The sequence below is a fragment of the Spermophilus citellus genome, assembly GCF_964194105.1.
Source record: "Spermophilus citellus genome assembly, chromosome: 3".
Classification (NCBI taxonomy): Eukaryota; Metazoa; Chordata; class Mammalia; order Rodentia; family Sciuridae; genus Spermophilus; species Spermophilus citellus.
The window spans coordinates 139070479-139093203 of record NC_138184.1 but is presented as its reverse complement, the minus strand read 5'-3'; the positions used below and the strand labels follow the sequence as shown (position 1 = coordinate 139093203).

At 37.3% G+C, this 22725-nt stretch overlaps 1 protein-coding gene across 6 annotated transcripts in view; it reads left to right on the top strand.

Annotated features, from left to right (window-relative positions):
• Positions 1-22725, top strand: part of BBS9 (Bardet-Biedl syndrome 9) — a 512444-nt gene that overhangs the window by 407066 nt on the left and 82653 nt on the right. For all 6 annotated transcript variants that reach the window (XM_081288277.1, XM_081288276.1, XM_081288275.1 and 3 more), the window contains one exon: positions 16005-16227. In XM_081288277.1, the coding sequence (XP_081144403.1) occupies positions 16005-16227 (223 nt within the window). The remainder of the gene's footprint in view (positions 1-16004; positions 16228-22725) is intronic.

Below are 22725 nucleotides of genomic sequence, written 5' to 3'. Positions count from 1 at the left end.
TGCACATATGATATAGTGCCTCATGACACATTTTTCAGAATGTATCCCAGTTGTTAAGCTGTGCATGACTATACACACACACACACACACACACACACACACACAGGTTCTTATAACTCAAAAAAGTAAACACAAAATTTTCAATATTACCAGTGATAAATATATGCAAGTGAAAGCTACTGTTATATACACTTTAGTTACATTGATTTAACCAAATTTGTTGAAAAATGGTCCAACAAACGTGTAGTAAAATAGACATACCCATCTATTTCTGGAATGGTCTTTCCAGAGAGTACTTTAGGAAAATATGGGTCACAAAACTAATCCTGCATCAGATCTAAGTTAATGCACTAAAAGAAGTAAACTAAAATCCATTTGGTATCATAATGTTTATATTTATAATTATGAAGTACTGAAAGCAACTTTAATGCTAATAGTTGGAAAATAGAAACTGTGTCATATCAGTTGAATAGAATATGTGCCAGACTGGGGTTCAAATTTCTTTTTGAACAAATACTTAATAGATCCATATCCTTAGGAAAGTTGTGGGACTCTGAGCATTGGGATGCTGATCTGTACAGAGGTAAACTAGTCCACACCCTAAGCACTGGTTCTGCTTTGAAGAGAAGGGAGAGTGTTCATTGAGATTTGATTTTAGCTTGTTTTCACTTTGTATTCTTACTGAACTAGTAAACAAATGGTACAGAAGAGGAACATGATATTAAGAATGCGAGTGAACTTGACTCTCCAGTGTCTTATTCCCAGAGTGGGATGGAAAACAGTCTGCAGAATAAGGCATCAGCCAGGTCAGAGGAATGCAGTAGCACAGGCTTACATGGTCAGTCCCGGAGCTGTTACTCAAGGAGTTTCTTTCTCTTTCTACATTTCAGGTATATCCTTTTGGGGCTGCTGCTGCCTTTTTTTTAACCACATAATCTGGACTTCATTAGCTTTGCCTGTGGCCTTCTTTAAATGACTTATTGAAACTCAATAAACATTGAAAAAAATATATATATATACACACACACACACACACACTAAGGTTTTCTTCTTCAATAAGACATCCAAATATATATAACATCCAAATTGTATTTTTTTAACACAACATAACTTAGAGTTATATCACTTGTTTAGTTTCAGTGAACTAGACCACACACTGAGCCTCCCTTTAGTATTTTATCATTATTTCAGATTTAGGGTTTTGGTGTTTAGTTATCTATGTCATCTGGAAGATGATGATGATGATGATGATGATCATCATCATCATCATCATCCAGAGGTGCTAAACCATATTTTTAAAAACTGATCAGTATTGAGGGTGTAGCTTAGTGGTAAAGCATATACTTAGCATGTGTAGTGCTCCTGGGTTCAGTCCTCAACACCACCAGGAAAAAAAAAAAGAAACATACAAACAAAAAACTTATAACCCCATTTGGAAACTTTTCAAAGGTTTGAGGTTTCATGAGGACACCCTTTATATACCTCTTAAGGTTTTGTGAGGAACATTGAGGTAATATATAAAGTGCGAAATGTGGTAGCTGGTGGGTACTCAGAATTGGGAGTTATTATTACCACTGTCTTACAATAATAAGATGCCAACCACTTTAAGTTATGGCATTATTTTATGAACTAGTTAGGAAAGACAACAAGAAAAACAGAAACATTGACAATTAAACTATGATATAATGATTTTATAACTTGAAAATTTTTAATAATAATTGAAAGAGCTCTTTTATGGTATAAGTACCCTTGAGCCCGAATAGGGAGATATGTGTAAGCAACATAAGCTGATTAAGGTATTCCTAAAACTTTTAAAGTTTGATTCTGCTAAATCACCTTTACACTACAGGTCATTGCCAATTGTGTTTTTCCTCGCAGCCTGATCTATGTGCCAGGAAGACTGTGGTTGATGCACTGTTTCTTAATGACTTTGACACTGTTGCCTCTATGACATTTTTTTCTGAGCCTCTGCTATCCATTCTGAAAAATTTCTTTAACTTAAATAAGTTGAATCATGTTGCTGAAAGTTAAACAGCTTAAAAATAACAGCAGGGCATTTTAGGTAAATTGATCTTTACTGTTCCAATTACAATCTTGCATGATATACTAATTAATCAAATCACATCTATGCCAGAGATTTGGCAATTCTTTCTGATTTCAGTTGTATTTCTTGGCAAAGGATAGTCTTGTATGTGCATGTATCCCAGTAACAAAGCATAACATAGTTTTTCTACCTTTAGGCATCTTCTGTCTTACATCCTGGGAAGTGCTTAGCTTTTGCTTTGTAAGAAAATATGGAATTGCCGTCAGTCTTCATTCATGAATGCTCGCTTCAGTAATAACAAGTTAATACTTCCAACTGCTCTATTTTCATGCCTTTCTGTGCACACAGTAACTTTTTTGTTCAATGACAAGTCATAGTGTAAATTTTAAAGAAATTTTAAATGGCAGCTCGACAGGGTAGTATGAACATGACATATAAGTTGGTGGAAGTAACATAAAGTGAACAGCTGAGATAAAGGCTGCATATACACAGGCAGTATTAACTACAGGATGACCAAAGACTGAAGCCAACACTTGTTGATATCACTAAGTGTTAGATGCATCCTTCAGGGATGTTAAAATGTGGAAATGTGGGGTGGGGGTGGGGGGTGTGCCAGAACTGATGGAACATAACTATAAGAACAGAGTAAAAGAATCATAATTATGGACTTCTTTTAGTAAGAGGGATCTTGCAAATAGATTAAATTTGGGGCAGGAAGTTACAGAAAAAGACAAGGTCTTGATTTTCCATCTGGGAGCAGGCATCCTTGACCAGAAGCACATTTCATATACACAGGAAAATCTTTCAGTTGTTGATTTTTTAAGAGAAAGCCACAAGTAAACTGTGAGGAATAATGAAGATTTGGTTTCTATTGCTATCATTTTTAATCTGGCAGATTGTATAACATAGTTATGAAATCTAAGTTTAGATCTTACTGATATGGAGTTTGTGAGAACTGCAGGAATACAGATCTTCTTTCCCACCACAGTGAATAAGAATTTTCAGATGAAATCACTAATATTGTTAACAAGAGTATACTTTACTCTTTGCATTTGGAGTGATGAAATTTTCCAGCTTCCTAGGAAATAAAATCTAATTTCTATGCTTTAACTGCAGTGGTTAGTTGCTTTCTAACTCATTGGGTCTGAATTCAAGGTCATAAACATGTCCATGTAATTTTTAGCAATCTCAGAATCAAGTTCAATAAACCTCTATAATTAGAATATTTCCTGTTTTGTAAAGAAAAAAGTAGAGGAATTAAGCATGCACATGTACAAGATGGACCTGCCTCAGACAATTCAAAAGAATGTAAGAAAATTAATTCTTCTTGAGCAGTTTCTATGCTAGGCAATGACAGGTAACTTTTGATACATTATCTCATGTTCACTATGTCCCTTTGAGGAAGGAGGTGTGACAGATGCTGTATATGCACTACCCAAGTTCTTCACTTCTCATTCCTGATAGCTTCCACTTGATGAAAACCTGCATTTTTTTTTTTTTTTTTTTTTTGCCTGAGGACTTCCTCTCTGTGGTAGAGGTTATATAGCCTAGCCACCATGCTCAACCAGTTACTGACGGGATTTGGTAGATTAATACCCAGTTCCCTTCTAAATACCATCTCCCAGGGTTGTCCAGCAGGATTGAGAACCAGTTGCCTATAATGAATGGCACCTGCTCAATAATATACCCTTTATTGACTTCTACCTCTTCCCCATCTTATTTCCCCACTCCCGGTTGTCACTTCTTGGATCATTTCCCAGGTAAACTACTTATGTTCATATCCTTATCTCAGGCCTATTAGCTCCAATATGCAGATTAAGAAATATGCCCAAGGTCACATACCAAGAAAATAACAGAAAAGATTTGAACCCAAACTAAAGGACCTCACAAAAATGAAAATCTGACACAATCAAGAAACTTTGGACGAGCTGATCATGTTGAGTTTTTATTCTTTTCCAATTTGACTACTTTAACAAGGATAAGTGTGGATTTATTGTTTTGTGTTTATGTATACACTTGAGCTGGATTCTGTCCTAGAAAATGCTGACAAAATTAATCAATTTGTGGTTTGCTTCCCATAATACTAAAATGAACTCAAACTGTGTAATCAGTTCTTGCCCAAAACTGATCAGAAGATACTTTATATTTTTTTAGAGAAGTGTAAAGACTTTCTGGTTCGAGAAGCTTTTTTGTTATTTTAAATTTTTTTTCTTTTAGATATATTATACATACATGGAGTATAACTTCTCATTCTTGCAGTTGTACATGATGTGGCATTATACTGGTTGTGTATTCATATAAGAGCATAGGAAAGTTATGTCTGATTCATTCTACTGTCTTTGTATTGCCATTCCCCTACCTTTCCCTTCATTTCCCTTTGTCTAACCCAATGAACTCTCAACCCCCTAATTTTGTTTCAGCATCCACGTATCAGGGAGAACATTGAATAACTTTTATATGATAAATAATTCTTGATGAAAGTGGGCTGGCATATGGGGGTTAAAACTAATCATTCCTAAAGCACTTTACCTATACCTTTCTCAGTACATTTTATTTCTATGTTGTTATATTTTTAAGATTCTCATCACTGAGTGTAAGGTACTGGAGTGTAGAATCCATATCTGATTCAACTTTATTGATGTTTTTAACTTCACAGTATTTAGTGTAATGTTTTGTTCTAGTTGCCCCTAAGTATTTTTAAATAAATAAATGTCTATAGTATTCAAATTAGTGCTTTATTTAATGAGAAAAGACATTTAAAATTAGAATCAATATAAGGATAAACATGCAACCTCATAAATAATTACAGCTTTTGAGATTTGAGCAACTGCATTACTTTTATTTTAGCTTGATTGCTATGAAAAATGACACTAACATTGAATGATACACAACACAGTCATTTTGGGTACTATCCTACATACTTTTTCTCCAGACTTGAATTCTGTTTGAAGAAAATAGAAATGTGAATTGTATGTAGATCTTTCTGTAGCTGTTTCATACCCATTGGAAATCCTGATTAAACAGGAAGTAGGTAGCCACATCTTAAAATAGTGAAGTTTCTGGGTGGTTCTAAAAAATCTGAACTAATTAAAGGGAGAAGAGAAAAATAGAAGGAAAAGTGTATTACTTTACACTTTAATCATTGGTTTTATGTATTTTTGAGTTTGAATCTGGTCATTTTTTTCCCCTTGAGTTTGGTCGTTCCTGTTCTTTGAGATATTTGGTGCAGCATTGTCACTGGAGAGATTGATGCCTGTAGTTTGCTCACATGGTGGTTCTTTAGTGCTTGGGGGTCTCTCGAGCTTTCTTAGGACTCTCTCAGATATTTTGGTACTTTGGAAGTCTGTTACCCCATGTAATATTATGATTTGATAACATCGGTAGCTGCTCCAAGTAGTCTCAATAATGAGTCCCTGTATGATGAGCATCTATGATTTAGACTCATCAGAATCAAATATGATCATTGTTATGTTTTCAGGAGCCATGGCCCCCCAGTTATTCTCAGATGTCAGTTTCAGTAGTCTATGCAAGTACTAAAAGCTTTGATGAACTCTTCTAAATGTTTGACTCAACCAGATTGACATAGATCACTCTACTCTTTTTTTTCTTTTTCCTTTTTAAATTTATTCTAATTTTTATATATGATAGCAGAATGTATTTCAATTGATATTACACATATAGAGCACAATTTTTTACATCTCTGGTTGTGTACAAAGTAGAGTCACACCATTTGTGTCTTCATATATGTACGTAGGGTAATAATATCCAATGCACTCCACCATCTCTTCTACCCCCATTCCCCCTCTGTTCCCTTCCCTCCCCTTTGCCCTATCTAAAGTTCCTCCATTCCTCCCATGCCCCCCATCCCCATTATGGATTAGCATTCTTATATCAGAGAAAACATTCGGCATTTGGTTTTTTGGGATTGGTTTACTTCACTTAGCATAATATTCCCAACTCCATCCATTTACCTGCAAATACCATGATTTTATTCTCTTTTAATGCCAAGTAGTACTCCATTGTGCATATATACACATTTTCTTTAAGCATTAATCTACTGAAAGGCATCTAGTTTGGCTCCACAGTTTAGCTACTGTGAATTGTGCTGCAATAAACATTGATGTGGCTGTATCCCTGTAGTATGCTGTTTTTAATTCCCTTGGGTATAGACTGAGGAGTGGGATAGTTGGGCCAAATGGTGGTTACATTTCCAGATTCCCAAGGAATCCCCATACTGCCTTCCATATTGGATGTACCATCTTGCAGTCCCACCAGCAATGTATGAGTGTGCCTTTTCCCCCACATTCTTGCCAGCACTTATTGTTGTTTGTATTCTTAATAGCTTCCATTCTGACTGGAGTGAGATGAAATTTTAGAGTAGTTTTGATTTGCATTTCTCTAATTGCTAGAGATGTTGAACATTTTTTCATATATTTGTTGATTGATTGTATATCATCTTCTGAGAAGTGTCTGTTCAGTTCCTTGATCCATTTATTGATTAGGTTATTTGGTTTTTTGGAGTTTAGCTTTTAGAGTTCTTTATATACCCTAGAGGTTAGTATTCTGTCTGATGTGCAAGTGGTAAAAATACATGAATTCAACTAAGTAGCAGGATACAAAAATCAACACCCATAAATCAAAGGCATTTCTGTATTTCAGTGACAAATCCTCTGAAAGGGAAATGAGGACAACTACCCCATTTACAATAGCCACAAAAAAAGTATAATACTTGGAAATCAACCAAATAAAAGAGGTGAAAGACCTCTACAATGAAAACTACAGAACACTAAAGAAAGAAATTAAAGAAGACTTTAGAAAATGAAAAGTTCTCCCTTGTTCTTGGATAGGCAGAATTAATATTGTCAAAATGACCATACTACCAAATCACTATACATATTTAATGCAATTCCAATCAAAATCCCAACGACATTCCTCATAGAAATAGAAAAAGCAGTCTTGAAATTTATCTGGAAAAATATGAGACCCAGAAAAGCTAAAGCAATCCTTAGCAAGACTTTAAACTATAATACAGAGCAATAGTAACAAAAACAGCATGGTATTGGCACCAAATTAGATGGTAGACCAATGGTACATAACCCACATAATTACAGTTATATTAGACAAATGCGCCAAAAACATACATTGGAGAAAAGGTAGCCTCTTCAACAAGTGGTGCTGCCAAAACTGGAAATCCATATGCAACAAAATGAAATTAAACCCCTATCTCTCACCAGGTACAAAACTCAACTCAAAGTGGATCAAGGACCTAGGGATTAAACGAGAGACCCTACATCTAATAGAGGAAAAAGTAGGCTCAAATCTCCATCGTATCAGATTAGACACCTACTTCCTTAACAAGACTCCTATAGTGCAAGAATTAAAATCAAGAATTAATATTGTGGCCATAAATTTTCTAGTGGAAGAAGTCATTTCTAAATCTCAATATAGTAAAAGGACCCTAAGCAGATCTTCTCAAAAAAGATTGAAAGATATACATAATGAAATGGGAAAGAAGTGCTCCATAGTATAGTGGTCAAAGAAATGGGACTTATAGCCCTGGATTTCATTATCGATGCTACTGTTAATAGTTCTGTCATTTGTAATGAAATACCTTTCATCTAGAGCCTCATTTGGAGATCATGACACCTATCTTATAGGCTACTAAAGAGGATGAACTGAAATGCTATTTGTAAAATTCTTTTCAAAGATTGTTTTTTAGTTACAGATGGTCACAATAACTTTGTTTTATTTTTATGTGGTGCTGAGTATCAAACCTGGGGTCTCACACGTGCTAGACAAGCACTCTACTGAACCACAACCCCACCCTCTAGAGATTTATAAAATTCTTAGCACATTTTCTATCATAAGAGGTCCTAACATTCAAAGTGTTTTACTCTTTGTTGTTGCTGATATTAATCAAGTGAACTTGCACAGGAGAAATAAACCTTCAGAGAAGACTCTCACAAATAAGAAACATGGCACAGAATTAACTACCTGCGGTTACTAAAAAGAAGTCTCATTAAATCTCAACAAGCACCCAGGAAGAAAAATACTGTTGTAGCTTCTTACTGATGAGATAACTGAGACCTAGAAAATTAAAGTAAGTTTCTCAGATACAGAAAGCTTATGTTTGTTTAAGCCTTAATAAGTCAGAAGCTTATGTCTTCTCATTTCCAATATGTACTTTTCATAGCCTCTTTGTGAAAATATATTAGCATATATAAATATATATTAGCAAGTGTGGTGTGAGCTGGTGAATGTGGAGGTACTGTGCAGAATGTGACAGCACACATCTAATGATCTCAGGGGGAAAGTAACCTCAAATTTGGGGTTCACCATTCTGCTCCTCCATTGTTCCCTAGATCTTTATCTAGTACTTTTTTTTTTACTATCTTGTTAGCTTTCCTGTGCCTTTGAAGAAATTTTTAAATTTTTTTTCTAAGTATTCTTAGAAAATTGGTCCAAATGATTCAACTTACCATCACCAGAATCAACTTTCCCTTGGACTCCCTCATTATCAATTTGATTTTCCTGTCTTTAATTCTTTTGTAAGTTGCTTCTGAATAGTGCATGTGACTGGAAGCTTTTGCATGAAGCAAAATTCAGTGCTTAATCAATGAGATTAACTCTTTCAGATTTTATTAATGCTTTGTTTTATTTTTTAAACTGATTATGGCCATCCAGGATCAAGTTTCTTAATAATGTAGGTAATTTGCTTTTTATTCCTCAACCTAAAACCATGGGGTCAGGATGGGAGTACAGGTCAATTGCAAATTTCTTGACAAAGTATAAGCTTTGGGGGGGAAAAAAGATCAGAGTCAGTTGGTTTGAAGCAGTCTTGTGCTTCTGCTTGTACTGCAGCTCTGTGAAGGTTGCTTAGCTTTTGTTTGTTAAACAGGTTTTGATTTTCATCCAGTAACAAGCAGTGTGCTTGATTTTTCACAAAGTAGAGTGGATAGGTTTCCACCTCCATCTAATTTTGGTTGAAACCTCAGATTTTTACAGCTTTGGAGTCATGACAAAAGAAATTGAGAATTTCAAAAGCCCAACAAGATCAATTTAAAATAAAAAAAGAATGATATTGGGGAATGAGAGTGAGTGGTTTACATGTACAATTTTCTTCCTTTTATTAGCAATGATTTGAAAAATTTCAAGCTGACTTTTTTCAATGCTTTATTTTATAAAAATCAATGAGTATGATTTCAAATTCATTGATACCATATAGACTCTACAACTTAGTTTCACGTTATAATTTTACTTTATATTTAAGATTCAAAGAGCTGTTTCAGATGACTAACAGCTCAAGGGTGACTAGCTCAATATTTTGAACCCTCTTTACATGACAGCCCCTATATTGACTGAATACAGTCTATTCCTTGGAAATAATCTGAACATAGGTAAATACTATTCCTTCCACAATATGTAATTTACAACTAACATACAAAGTTTTATTTGGGTTTATAATGACCCTTCATACAATTATTTTTACTTTTTTTTGCTTAGTATAATAGAAAGCAGTACAAAATAATGCTGATTATGTTCTGTGGGTCAAATAAATATCCAGACTTTCTAGTATGAATCCTGTACATCTATGCAAGAGAAAATTTATTTCCCTTTAATACAGTCTTTAAAAGATAAGTAAATATGATGTAAAGGTTGTTTTGCCTTGAAGTATTTAATGCTAGACAGGCATTGTGTATGACAGTCTTCTTTCCTCAACTGAAACCTGGGCCATGGCCATATAGTTTCCATTTGTTTCTTTAGACTGATCATCTTTTTAATCCTTTTTCTTTCCCTGAGAGTTAAGTTTTGCACATTGGTAATAAACAGTGCTATGGCATTTTGTGGGGTTTCCATATACTACTACAATTAAGGATGTGGTAGTGTTTCTATTATAAACAAGTTTTCAGGAGTTTATAATTTGTGAAAAAATTAAAGATGTTGTTTTGCACATTGGTTTTCAATGTTATACTTTTTTTGTTATTTAAAGAGAAAGCAGGATTGAAGCTATAGAGGACAGAATAAAAGTTGTGTGTGGGGAGAATTTCATGAAAATCAAAGGGAGATCCATAGAATAGAGGAAAGTATCACTAGGGGTGAGAGGTGAGGAGGGAGGGGGGAATTGCTGTGGAGCCAAATTGGTCAAATTATATTGTTATATTGTTTGCATATACTAATATGTAACAACAAAGACCACCATGTATAACTATAATGTACCAATAAAAATGTGGAAAAAAGATAGAATTAAATATATTCACTGGTTCCATATTGTCTTCTAATTAAGATTCCAGAGTGTATTATTACCTTTGAAAGATTGACATAGTGAATAATGTTATTCCTGTTTTTATGGAGACCTCAGATATGCCTTAGGAAGATTGAGTGAATGGGACAGAGGAGGTGAATGAGGATAAGTCAGAACCCAGAAGGGGCAGCTATCTTAACTCACTTGTTTTAATTTACAAGTATCCTGGGAATATTCTCATTTTATTTTTTCTTTGATTTCTTTGATTAATACCCTAAGGAGTTAATTTTACAAAATGGGTTAGACTTTTTGCTTCTTACTGTTTCTGATAAGCCACTTGCTTGGTACTGATATTTGGGCACCGTGACCAGTGGAGACTAGCAGGATAAGTAGAGCAGAGCAATCAGAAACTCAGCAGCAGCTCTCTGGTCTAGTAGTTTAAAAAATAACCTGTTTGACTTCTGTCAGGAGTATTAGACTAGGCAAGGCCAGGAACTTCAATGTAAAGAGCTGACCCATGGAAACAGGGCACACCTGGGTATCACCCTGGTACCCAAAGACATCTGTGATCCCCATGTAGTATAAGAGGCTTTGCAGAGGCAGGTGAAACATGGAAGCTGAAAACTGGGTAGCCTTTTGTGGATACCCATAGCAAGAAACTGAGCATTGGAGAAATAGGCAGTAAGGCCACAGACAGAGTCCAGTTCATTGGAGGGCATCTGGCAAAGATCAAGGCAGCTCAGTCTGTCAGAGTGACACTTTAAGTAGGCTCCCAAGAAAGGGGCTCAGGCAGTGGACTAAGACAAAAATAAAGTTCCCACAGCGATGTGTCCCACAGTCAGCTTCATTTTGTGTCATTGTGACAAAATATCCAAGATAAACAGCTTAAAAGGAAGAAAGGTTTATTTTGGCTCATGGTTTTGACGTTTCAGTTCATGATTGGCTGACTCTATTTCTTTGGGGCCTTTGGCAAGGCAGAACATTATGGTGGTGAGCACATGGTAGAACAAAGCTAGTCACTTCATGGAATCCAGGAAACAGGGAGAGAGAGAAGAGGAGACTGGGTCCCCTGTACCCTTCAAGAGGATGTACTCAGTGACCTATTTCCTCCAACTAGTTCTACCCCTGAAGTTTGCACTACCTCCCCATCATGCCACCAACTGGGGACCCAGCCTTCAGCACTTGAGTTTTGGGAGAACATTTAAGATCCAAACCATAAAGTGTGGATATAGACAAGGTCTTGGGAATGAAGGAAAAACCCAGTTATTAATACTAGGAAATGTGAACACACCCTTCCCAAACCTAATGAATAAGTTAATTTCCAATACTTAAAGTAGAATAACACATATGTTTAAATTCCTTCCTGCCTTTAGTTCTTCCTCTATCTACCTGCTGTTGTTTTCTAAAAGTCATACAGACAACTGAGATTTTAGAGTTTAAAATGGATATTTGAGAACTAAAACAAAACCCAGTTCTCACTGAAGGGTATATGCTTAGTTCCCTTCCAGATATTTTTGGAGATATTTCCTCTGTATTAAGATTTACTTTCACTCTCCTATATGCAGCTTTAAAGGATAAGTTAGGTATGTGTATGTGAGGCATGTAGGTATGTTTAGATATGGGCTGTAAATAAAGATGATAGAATCAGACACCAAAATAGCTTACTTTTAAGGTACTTCTCACATGTAGTTTCTATATTCCACACAGTTTTGTTTAATATTTCATTAGGTAGGTATGTTACATGGTGGATTAATGAATTGTATTTTTATATAAACTAAACTCCCATTTCAAAGGCTCCTCTTGTCTCATAAATATATTCTCTTTGATTATCATATTTGAATTTATGTAGCAATTCAGACCTTGCAAATAATAACTCTGTATTTTAGTAGCAATCTCTCTGAAGTATTGGCATCATGCTTCATTCTATTCCATGCCAAATACCTAAATATGACATGATTTTTTACTTGATTTGCAAGTTGGAAGTAGGCAAATAAATTCTATTGAGGTACTTCTATGCTAACTAAATTCCATACCTACTTAAATTATCTAATAAACTGCTGTAATCTACTTATTAATACAGAAGTTTGCGTAGATGAATAGTCTATAGGAGAGTGAAAACTGTATTCATGCTGAAATGACCACAGAGGATACAGATGTCAAAATATACTCAAAGGATTTTTCCTTCTTATACTCCAGAGATCTTTGTCAAAGGCGCCAAAAGCAACTTGAAAATTTGTCTTCTCCAGTAACATCTGGGTTGCTTTTTTGGTCTTTCCTTGTCTCATTTCATTATTATTGGGATGAAGAGTCAATTTTTGATATTTGTCTAATTTAGATTTTAGTAGTAGTAGAGAGATATCTTTGTAGTAACTAGTGGTTTATTATTCTTTAGTGGTTAGGAAACTGTTTTTGCAGTCTTTGAGGTCTTCTTGAAAGGATTTTCCAGTCATTTTAAAATCATTATTTCCTAATTTTCCTAGTTACATCAATAAAGGGACAATAGAAATGGGTCAGTAGATGAAAGAGTCTGGATTAATGGATTATGTCAATCAGTGTCAAGTCCTGCAGTAGTTGTAGAGTCTGCACTTTGGTCTAATGAAGCTGCTGTGTGAGCCAAGAAGGGAAGACAGTGGTGAGTGTGGCAGGGCCTAGGCTTGAAGTGTTCATGTATACATTGTGAAACAAGATCATGGTGCAGCAGCCAAGAGAGAAGAAGCCAGGCTGGCAGGTAGGATCCGCAGAAAACAGGAAGGAGGCCAGTGTCCCAGCCTGTACTACCAGGCCCAGCCTGGTGTCCTGGGGTCAGTTTGGGGTTCTCTCCTTAGATGCATAAATTTTTAAGTGTTTAAAATTGGAACCCATTCAAAGAAGAGTGGTTTGGATGGAGAGAAAACTTGAAACCATGTTTATATAAGGAAGAGCTGGAGGAACTGGGATGTTTATTCTGGAGGAGAGGGTACAGAATTGCTGTCTTCACAGATATATAGGGCTGTCATGTATAAGAGAGTTTAGACTGATTTTGCATGGTTCTGGAGGTTAGAACAAGGGCCACTGAAGCCAACTTCGGTTTAGAAAGCAAATAGCTTTCTGTTGGTTGTACATGTCCTGAGAGGAGTGAACTGCCTCAAAAAGTAACATAAATTTTGGGCCAGGCACAGTGGTACATGTCTGTAATCCCAGAGGCTGGGGAGACTGAAGCAAGAGGATTGTGAGTTCAAAGCCAGTCTCAGCAACTTAGTGAGGCCCTAAGTAACTTAGTGAGACCCTGTCTCAAAATAAAATATAAAAAGGGATGGGGATGTGGCTCAGTGGCTGAGCACCCCTGGGTTCAATCCCTGGTACCACCCCCCAAAAAATATAATATAATTTTGGATTTTGAAGATATTCCTGTCTGGGCAGATAGTTGGTATTATCTAAAGGATCCTGGGAAAATCCCACAAGACTGGACTTAAAGATCTCCAAAACCCTCCCAACTCTAGCATGCTGGTTCTATATCCCACCATCTCAGTCCTGCAAACATATTTCTTGACCACTGTCAGTGTACCAAGTACAATGATGTGGATAGTTCCTAGCACTCCAGTTGGGGAAGCTAGACTTGCAAACAGCAACCCCAGCATTGGGTGAGGTGTGCTAGAGTAGAGTTTCTCAGAGCCCTGAAGAGGGCCTGTGAATGTCATCCTTAGGTGCCAGTGCCTGAGCTGAGGTGAAAGTGGGAGTCAGTCAGGTAAAGAGTAGGGGTAGGGTATAGCAGCATGAGAACTGAACATGTGAGAGGCCTGAGCAGGAGGGAGCGTGGGTGTAGGTGGGTGGGAAGAGAGTACAGTGGAGCAGAAGCTGGGGCAGAAAGAGCCTTAAATACTAAACTTAGCATTTACATATAGGAGCTGAAGCTTGGGAATAACATCATCTGATTTGCATATTTCAAAAGTGCCTCAAAAACAACGTTGAAGATGGAGTGGCAATAACAGTGAGGGCTTCCAGAGCCACGTTTCATCCAAGTCTCAGATTTATCACCTCTATTGTAAGGGTATTGAACTATTCTGGAATAATGTATGAGAATAAATTCTTTTTCTGTCCTTCTTTGCATAACACTTTGAGTATATGGCCCTTGGTGCTCTTGGCCTTGTCAGCCTGTGGGTACGAGTGGCATTTTTTTTTAATGCTGAATGGATATATAAATAAATCCACTTCATTTTTTTTAAATATAACACATACATTTATTTGAATATTTGAGTATGTTTACATACTATACATTTTTAGTCACATTTTATCCATAATTTGTATAAAGTAAGATAATTATTCTGAGAAAAAAATAAATAAATAAATAAATAAATCCACTTCAGGTCAAGATATTACAAGTCTTAAATTCTTAATAGAAGGCTTTGAAAGGAAACAAGAAGCTGAATGGTAACAATGCCTGCAGGAAGTACTGTATACAATATTATTTCCTTAAAGGAATAGCAGAGGAGGAAAAAACATAATTTGATCACTCTTTTCACATTTCAGTACCCAAAACTTTATCCCAAACAGGAAAAGCAAATCCAGAAACTTCTGCCTGCTCATGATCATTGCTGAAGGGTGTTCTTTAAATGATGTAATTACTCTCCCAGACACAGGCTGGGAGTGACAGAAAACTACTCTCCCAAGAGGGTGGCTGAGGAGAGAGCTTAGGAAGCAGGAAAGTCAGCAAGCGGATGGCCTCTGAGGTTCTGGCTTCAAGTCTGTGATGTTGCTGTGGAACTGAAAGAGTTCCAGACACCAACGCCCAAATTTCATTCAGGCTTCCCTGTTGCTAAGGACCTCAAACCCCCATGAAGATCTTACCCAGGAATCTCTGGGCCTCCTGGGATGCCTAATGGAAGTCCATCAATTGATCCATCCTGCTCTTTACCCCCTCACCACCCACTCCTTATTGCAAATCTTATCTGTACCCACCTGAAGGTGACCGTGCCTGTGCCAGTCCTGCTGGTGATAGCATCCTCTGTGGCAATGCTGAGGACCTTCCACAACACTGCTATTCCTAGGATCACAGCCTTCATGGTACTGAGGTGATGCTGTACTTCTCCACGTCTTCACCACAGCACAGTCACACTATTCCCAACAAAAGTAGGCTAAATGGTTTCTTGCTTTGTGTTACTTTTTGTCACTTGAGTGAAATGGGACTAGATGGGCCCTTGTGTCTCACAAAATCCCTCTTGAAATTAGCTCCTTTGGTTTTTTTGCCTGCAACCCCATGGCTGTGCGGCTGGTAGCTGACACATCAGGGTTTTATCTCCATTTCGGTTTCTCCCGAGGTATCCATAGGTCCTGCCTAGGTCCTGCCTGTTGGGCCAGCTCTCCTTTGGCAGAAGTATAAAGCAAAACAGACGATGCTTCTGGCAGCTTCCCCCACCAGATCATCAAACAGACCTGTATTGGAGATTAATCTTTTTGTTACTGATTACTCTGTGCCTGACACGGTGCTAAGAGCTTCTTATATATCATCTCATTTAATCACCCCAACCCTCGTGGAGGATGGGGCCAAGAGGAATTAGTAACCTTTTCAGGGTCAAACAGCTGACAGAGCTAGAATTCAAAATGTGTCTGGTCTGGAGTATTGCAGGGACCATGCTTTTTCCCAGAACCTGAACATAATAAACACTCAATCATTTGGATAACCTGGTTAACAGTAAAGTGCCCACTTGGCTCATTGTCACCCTTCCTGGCTTTTGCATACAGGGTTGGGAAGAAACGGTGGATGCTGCCATTTCTCACTTATTGAAGACCTGCCTGTCAAAGAGTTCGAAGGAACAGGCTTTGAACCTCAGCAGCCAGCTGAACATACCTAAAGACACAAGCCGACTGAAAAAACACATCACCTTGCTTTGCGATAGATTAGCCAAAGGTGGCCGTCTCTGCTTAAGTAATGATGCTGCAGCCCCACAGACTATGGTCATGCCAGGTAAGAGCTTTGTCCATGCTCCCTAAGCACAATTTTACTTTCCTCAAATTAAAGGAATGTGCTTGTGGTTGTGTTTGGGGTTTAAATTTCATATTAAAGTGATGATAGCCAAGAAAATAGCTTTCACGTTTCCCCTCAGATATCCCAGGGTAACCACTTGGATAAATATTCTTGGGGCATTTGCTTGCTAGACAGTTCTAGAATGGTATGTCTCTTTTCTTCCCTCTGCTTTTAAATATATGCTCCATTTTGTTTTGCTCCTAACCAATAAAAAGTGGATTAGAGAATAAAACTGTTTTTAAGGAAAAGTTTTACTAAATGTGATCTCGCAATACCATATTTCGTGTATGTAAATAGCATGATACAAGGAGCTAATGTAATCCAGATGAGTTAGGTCCCTTCTGCTGTTTGCTTGGACTGTGGTCATCTGAATAAGAAGGAAGAGACAAAAGGAAAGACCTGGGATCAGGAGATGTGAGCAGGCTTCAGGGCCAAGGTAAGGAGGAGGAGGAGCCTATGGGCCAGGGTAGAGGAGGAGCTCTAGCTTGTGCCAATGTAGACAGTCAGTGAGGGTCATAGGCACCCAGGTTGGCCCTTCTCATTTCGGGGGTTGGGAGGGGTGCTCGACAAGCTGTCAGTCTCACTACACTCAGGTCTGTCAGAGGCAGCAAGCTTGGAAGTCCCACTTTCCTCTTCCTACCCTCTCTAAGGCAGCAGCAGGGAGCATAGTACAAGTGAATTTATTAAGTGTGACAGCTGTGGCATCTATTTCTCTAAGACAAGAACCATAGTTTAGGAAGTGATGTGGTTTTCTCTTCTTCCTTCTTAACATGCCTTTTGTCTACTTCCCCTCCTCCCTTGCTGATGCTCTTGCTGTTGCCTTCTTTTTCCCCTTAATCAGCATTCCTAGAAGTAAAAAGGAATGCAAGCAAAATCTTAAAAAGATAAACATGGAGACAGCATAACATAATCTAATAAGCACAGACTCTGGAGGCAGACAGACCAATGTTTGGATCTTGCCTCTATCCCATGCTACTTATGGATATGTTTCTTAACTTTTCAGTCTCAAGTTTTTTCCTCTGGAAATAGAGTATAATAAAGTCTGCCTTATTGCCAGGGCCTAATGTGTTTGTAAAGCACCTGCTACAACGCTGGGAATGGAGAAACACTGAAGAAACTCAAGCGATAATTATTGCCATTGTTATCAGTATATGTATAATTCAGCCTCTAGATTTTGCAGTGAGGAAATAGCTGGTTTAGAGTCATTGGATTCTATAGTCTTTGACTTGAAATACTTTGACCTGAACTACACAGAGAAATCAGCTTTTACTTCAAAAGAATGTTTGTTATTTGGCCTTTTCAAATAGAAATGCTTTTCCACGGAGAGACAGTTCTGATATGGTTTGCCTTTATGTGGGCCCTCTTCATCTTGCTCTCATGACATCCTCCAAACTAGTCTTCTGGCCTCTGTTTGTCTATCTTCTGTCCAGTATTGTAGAAGAAATTATTTATTTATATCCTAAGAAATAAATAATGTCTTAATGAGATAATAATTGAAAACTCTTCACTATAATTGGAACATAGATTATGGCTTTCCCTCCATATTCAGGGGAAATGCTGAATATATGAAGGAGAAAATCTGAAGGAAGATGGGCTTAGCCCACCTGATTGGCTGGTCCCCTGCCAGTCCACGCTGCAGCAGTCCTGAGTTTCCTCTGCAGACCCCTGTCTGAGCCTCTGTGGGAGCAGCTATTAGGAGTCTATAGACAAAGCTAGCAAAAGCCCAGGGGTTTCCTCAGTCACATGTACTGATTATGGAACTTTAGTCATTGTAATTTAAACGACTAAGCAATTTAAGGTCTATTTCCATATCTATAATAAGGAACACTTAAGATTTCAGAGAAAAATCTTTGAATGTGTGGAGGGAAGGGATGGAGGAAAGGGGGAAGAGATGCATGGGAGGAAGAAATAAAGGAAGGAAGATGGAAAATGTTTTCACAGCCCAGAAGCCTATGAGCCCTCTGTGTCTCACACCAGTCTAGTTGAGTTCTTTCACTGGGGAGATTAGGCTGTGTGTGCTGCCTGTCACAATCATATTGTCAAAGTCACATTCTTGTCACAGTATTGTTTGCTCTTACTTTCTGATAACTCACTTTGCAACTCTGTGGTCCAGTGACTCTACCCTACTTGTCTCAATCTGATTACAATAGTGAGTTTACTTCAGAGTGAGTTTACTGCCAAAGTGTTTCAGGCAATGAGTGCTCACTTATCTGCCTATGACACTTTTCCTCTCTAGAACTCAGCATTTTCACATACTTTATCTCTGTACTTGGCCCATTTTCGAGGTAGAAGAGACATGTAGAAGTGTAGTTATTTTACAGATGGAAAATGGAGGCAGTAAAGGTGAGATATTTGCCTGGAGTTACATGATTGCTAAAAGGTTTAGGCCTAGCATCCAAATCTCCCTGTCCACTGTGTTGCCCTGTAGACCACACAGACTACAGTGGTACAAATCTGCTTCTAAGCAGAGCCTCCTCCTGTGTAAGCAGTTCCTGAACTGCCTTCTTTTGCTTAAATTGGTCCAGCAATGTTGGGGTGGGAGAAAGCTAAGACATGGCTTCACACAGTTTCTTTTCTGTGAGGAATATATTAAATATTTATTGTATGTTTTGTGCTTGATTTTATTCTCTACAGAGACATGATACTATTAGCATAGAGGTAATAAGACAATGAATTATTTCTGCTTCAAGCCTATAACTGTGCAATTTACTGTGTAAGTTCAGATCTACTAGATGCATCATGATATAAAAAGGTACAGTGGCCTATTAGGAAATATCACAGACATGATATTTTTTAAAACTCTGGATGAGAACTTAGAAATCATCTGGTTCACCTCCCTCACTTAACTGCTGAGGTAATGAAGGCCTAAGAAGGTAAAGTGGTTAGTATTAAAAGACAGGAGTGTGTGTAATTTTACCATGTTCCCTATTAAATTGAAGATGGATAAACATCTCTGAATTAAAAAAAAAAACAAAAAAACAAACCTTTGGTCTTTTCTAGCCTGGATACTTTATGAGCACAGCACCTTGGATATGCCTTTTCTGTGCTCCAGTGAAGGCCATGATGACAACTTCCTCCCTGGGGTGTGGAGTTTGAAAATCTTTCCCACTGGGAATCACCTGATGGTCTTCATGCCTCGCATTTCTCCTGCCTGCCTTTATTGACTCTCTATCAGACTTTTAATTAACCTTTTCCAGGCAAATTCTTTTTATTGCAGAACCATCAAACTTACATTTTTCTTACCTGTAGCTCTGGTATTCATATCTTTCTGCTAGAGAATATGGCTTATAAGGAATTCACTTTTATTAAAATCTTTCCTGCAGCCTTGGCTCTATGCATTCTGCTCTTAGAGCAATTGCTACAGAGCACCATCAGGACAGTGTTTTCTCAAATCTGAAAATGAATGGTTTAGTAGTCTAATTTGTCTTCTCATATATTACCTACTTTTGCCTCTGCAGGTGCTTGGGGCTGAGAGATTTGCCTCCTTTTATGAGTTTAGGGTCTAGGACAAAATTTCAGTAGCCTAATAAAGAAATTATTGTCATTTCTTAATTTCTGTACAATAAAGAAATTATCTCAAGTACCTTTGCACAACTTAATGCATACATAGGTGGGCCTTACTCATGACATTTGGAGATTAATCATTTTAACCTCATGAACATGGGAGCTTTTGTCCTTTTATACAGGTTCTTTCTTTCTTTCTTTCTTTCTTTCTTTCTTTCTTTCGTTCTTCCGTTCTTCCGTTCTTCCTTTCTTCCTTTCTTCCTTTCTTCCTTTCTTCCTTTCTTCCTTTCTTCCTTTCTTCCTTTCTTCTTTCTTTTTTTTTAAGCTTCATTTTATCCAGCTGAGATTCTGCCCATGAAGAAGTGGTGTGGCATCTTAGATGAATTTTGAGGGCTAGTGATGCGGGCCCCACGGCAGGGCAAGCAGAGCAAGCCAGGCAAGGAGAAAGGGCTTGAAGGGAAACCAGCTTGATCAAGGGCCACAAGTGAATATTTCCTTCATGTGATCACATGAGCCAGAAGTCATAATGGGCCATAGCTTCAGCTGTATTTTCTTTGGCACTGTCAGAGTTTAGGACCAAGAGGAAGCCAGTGGTGGGGAGTAGGAGAGGAAGCAAAGACAGTTTGATAAATAAAATGAGCCTTTTCATGGTTGTGGATCAGAACAGTTACTATTTTCAGATGTGATATGGACCACCCAGGAATTATATTTTGTGCATCTTTTTTTATATTAAATGGATAGAAGAAAATGCAGAGTATTAATCTGAATATAGAGTATAAATATGAATAAGGTACCTAGTCTATCCCCTTGGAGATGCATTAAAATTAACACTGTTTAGTATTTTAAACTTAATGACCTTTTTGACTTAAGGATTTGATGTTATTTTGAGGCTACTTCCAAATGATTCATTTTTACAGAATTTAAGTTTCGTTTTTCATGAAGCCTCACTGAGATTTTTGGTAAGATGTTTGGTGTTTACTTTCATATTGTCAGTACAGTTTAACTGTTTGTCTTACAATGAATTTTTATTAAGTTTGCAGTCTTTCATTAAGGAAATTTATATGAATTCAATATAGGAAAGGCTTTAGGAAAATTACTAAATGGTTTTTGAGCCTGCTTTTTCCTATAAAGAATACGATACTTTGTACTTTTTTTTTTTAAATTAGTTCCAAAATAGCAAAATACTATTGTAAATTGGACTTCGACACCAGAAGTGCCTGTGTTCCAAAGCTAACTTGGCCCTTTCCCAGTTCTATGATATGGAACACATTTCTTAGCCTGTCTACTTCTTTGTTTTATCAGCTATCAATAGAAATAATAATGGTACTTGATTATTTTAGAGTTGGCCAAATTGAATAGAGTAGTACATGGAAAATGCTTAGTGAGTGTCTGATACATAGCAAATTCTCACTAAAAGCAAGCTTTTATCAATAATGATAATAAATATTAAAGGAAAATCCCAAAGGCATTTTGGGAGTATTCAACCAAAGGATTCTAGGGTTCAATTAGGGGATGTAAGAATAGATGGGGAATTTATAAAGAAGAGTATAAAATTTTCCTTTTAAAAATATTATTATAAAAAACTGTAAATGATAATTGTGCATCATAAAAAGAGCTTACACCTAGTTAGAAAATTCAGAACTGGTTAAATTACAGAAGGTTTGAGGCTATATGGAATTAAAAAAAAAAAAGTCCACCTGAAACTAAGACTAATATTTCATAGTAGATATTGGGAAAGCAAAAGGTTTGTTTGAAAAGTAACTTAAAATTAACTGTAAGTTTACTTTATCTAATATTTGCCAAAATTTAGGTTATGCTTATAATAATGTCCTGGTTTTTGGAGACAACAATAAAAGAATTGAATGAGGTTTTTGTTTAGTTTTTGGCATACTCAAACACTTAAATTTCACCTTACAAATACCTTTACAAGGAGAGTGGTTTTCAGGAAAAAATATTCCAACTCATCCTTGTTTTCCTAGAGGTCTCTCTCAATCTTTTGATATGCAGATAATTTGCTTTCTTTTATTTAATTTAATGTTGTGGTACTGGGGATTGAACCTAGGAGCACTTTAACCACTGAACTATATCCTCAGTCCTTATTATTTTTTATTTTAGACAGAGTCTCACTAAGCAGCTGAGGGTCTTGCTAAGTTGCCCAGGCTGGCCTTGAACTTGTGACCCTTCTGCCTCAGCCTCCTGAGCTATTAGGATTATGGGTATGTGCTGCCACAGTCTGGCTGGGCACAATTCACAAGCCACTTGTCAAGCAGAAACAAACTTTATTTTTAGAACACATGCGGCACCACAGGAGCTCTTCAGGAATTCCCTAAGAGTCCAACTGCCACTGGCTTCTGTGGAGCCTCTCAACCCCCACTCCTCCCGCTCTTGAGGCCGATTGGCTGTATTATGCAACATTCCAGCAGGCACCAAAAGAAAACAATTTTCTGAAAAATTTACATTATCCTGAACAGAATTATTAAATATAATGAAAAGGAAAGGTGAAAGTAAACAAACAGATCTGTTAATCTCCTTTTTTGTTCACATATTAAAACAATCCTCAACAGCTGTTTATCCAATTTAAATTTAAACCGTGGCCCCAGCAAACTTCCAGCTGCCCTCTGATTGGCTCCTCTGTGGTGATGCTCATTGGGCTGTTTCCCCGCCCTTTCAGACCACAGAGCTGCTCATTGGGGGACTCTTTTGGCTCCGACCCAGCCAATCGGCTGGAAGTTTGCTGGGGCCCCTTCGGCTGTGGCTCTCAACAGTGTGCCACTATGCCCTGCTTCCAGCCAGATAATTTTAAAACATCTACAATGTCTTCATTCTTGTCAATTTTCTTCTCTTCAATGTTAATAGGAATAACTGCAAGATTTTCAGTGATCACTAGCCTTCCTTGTGACAGGAACATTTCTACAAGATTAGTTAAACAGTGTT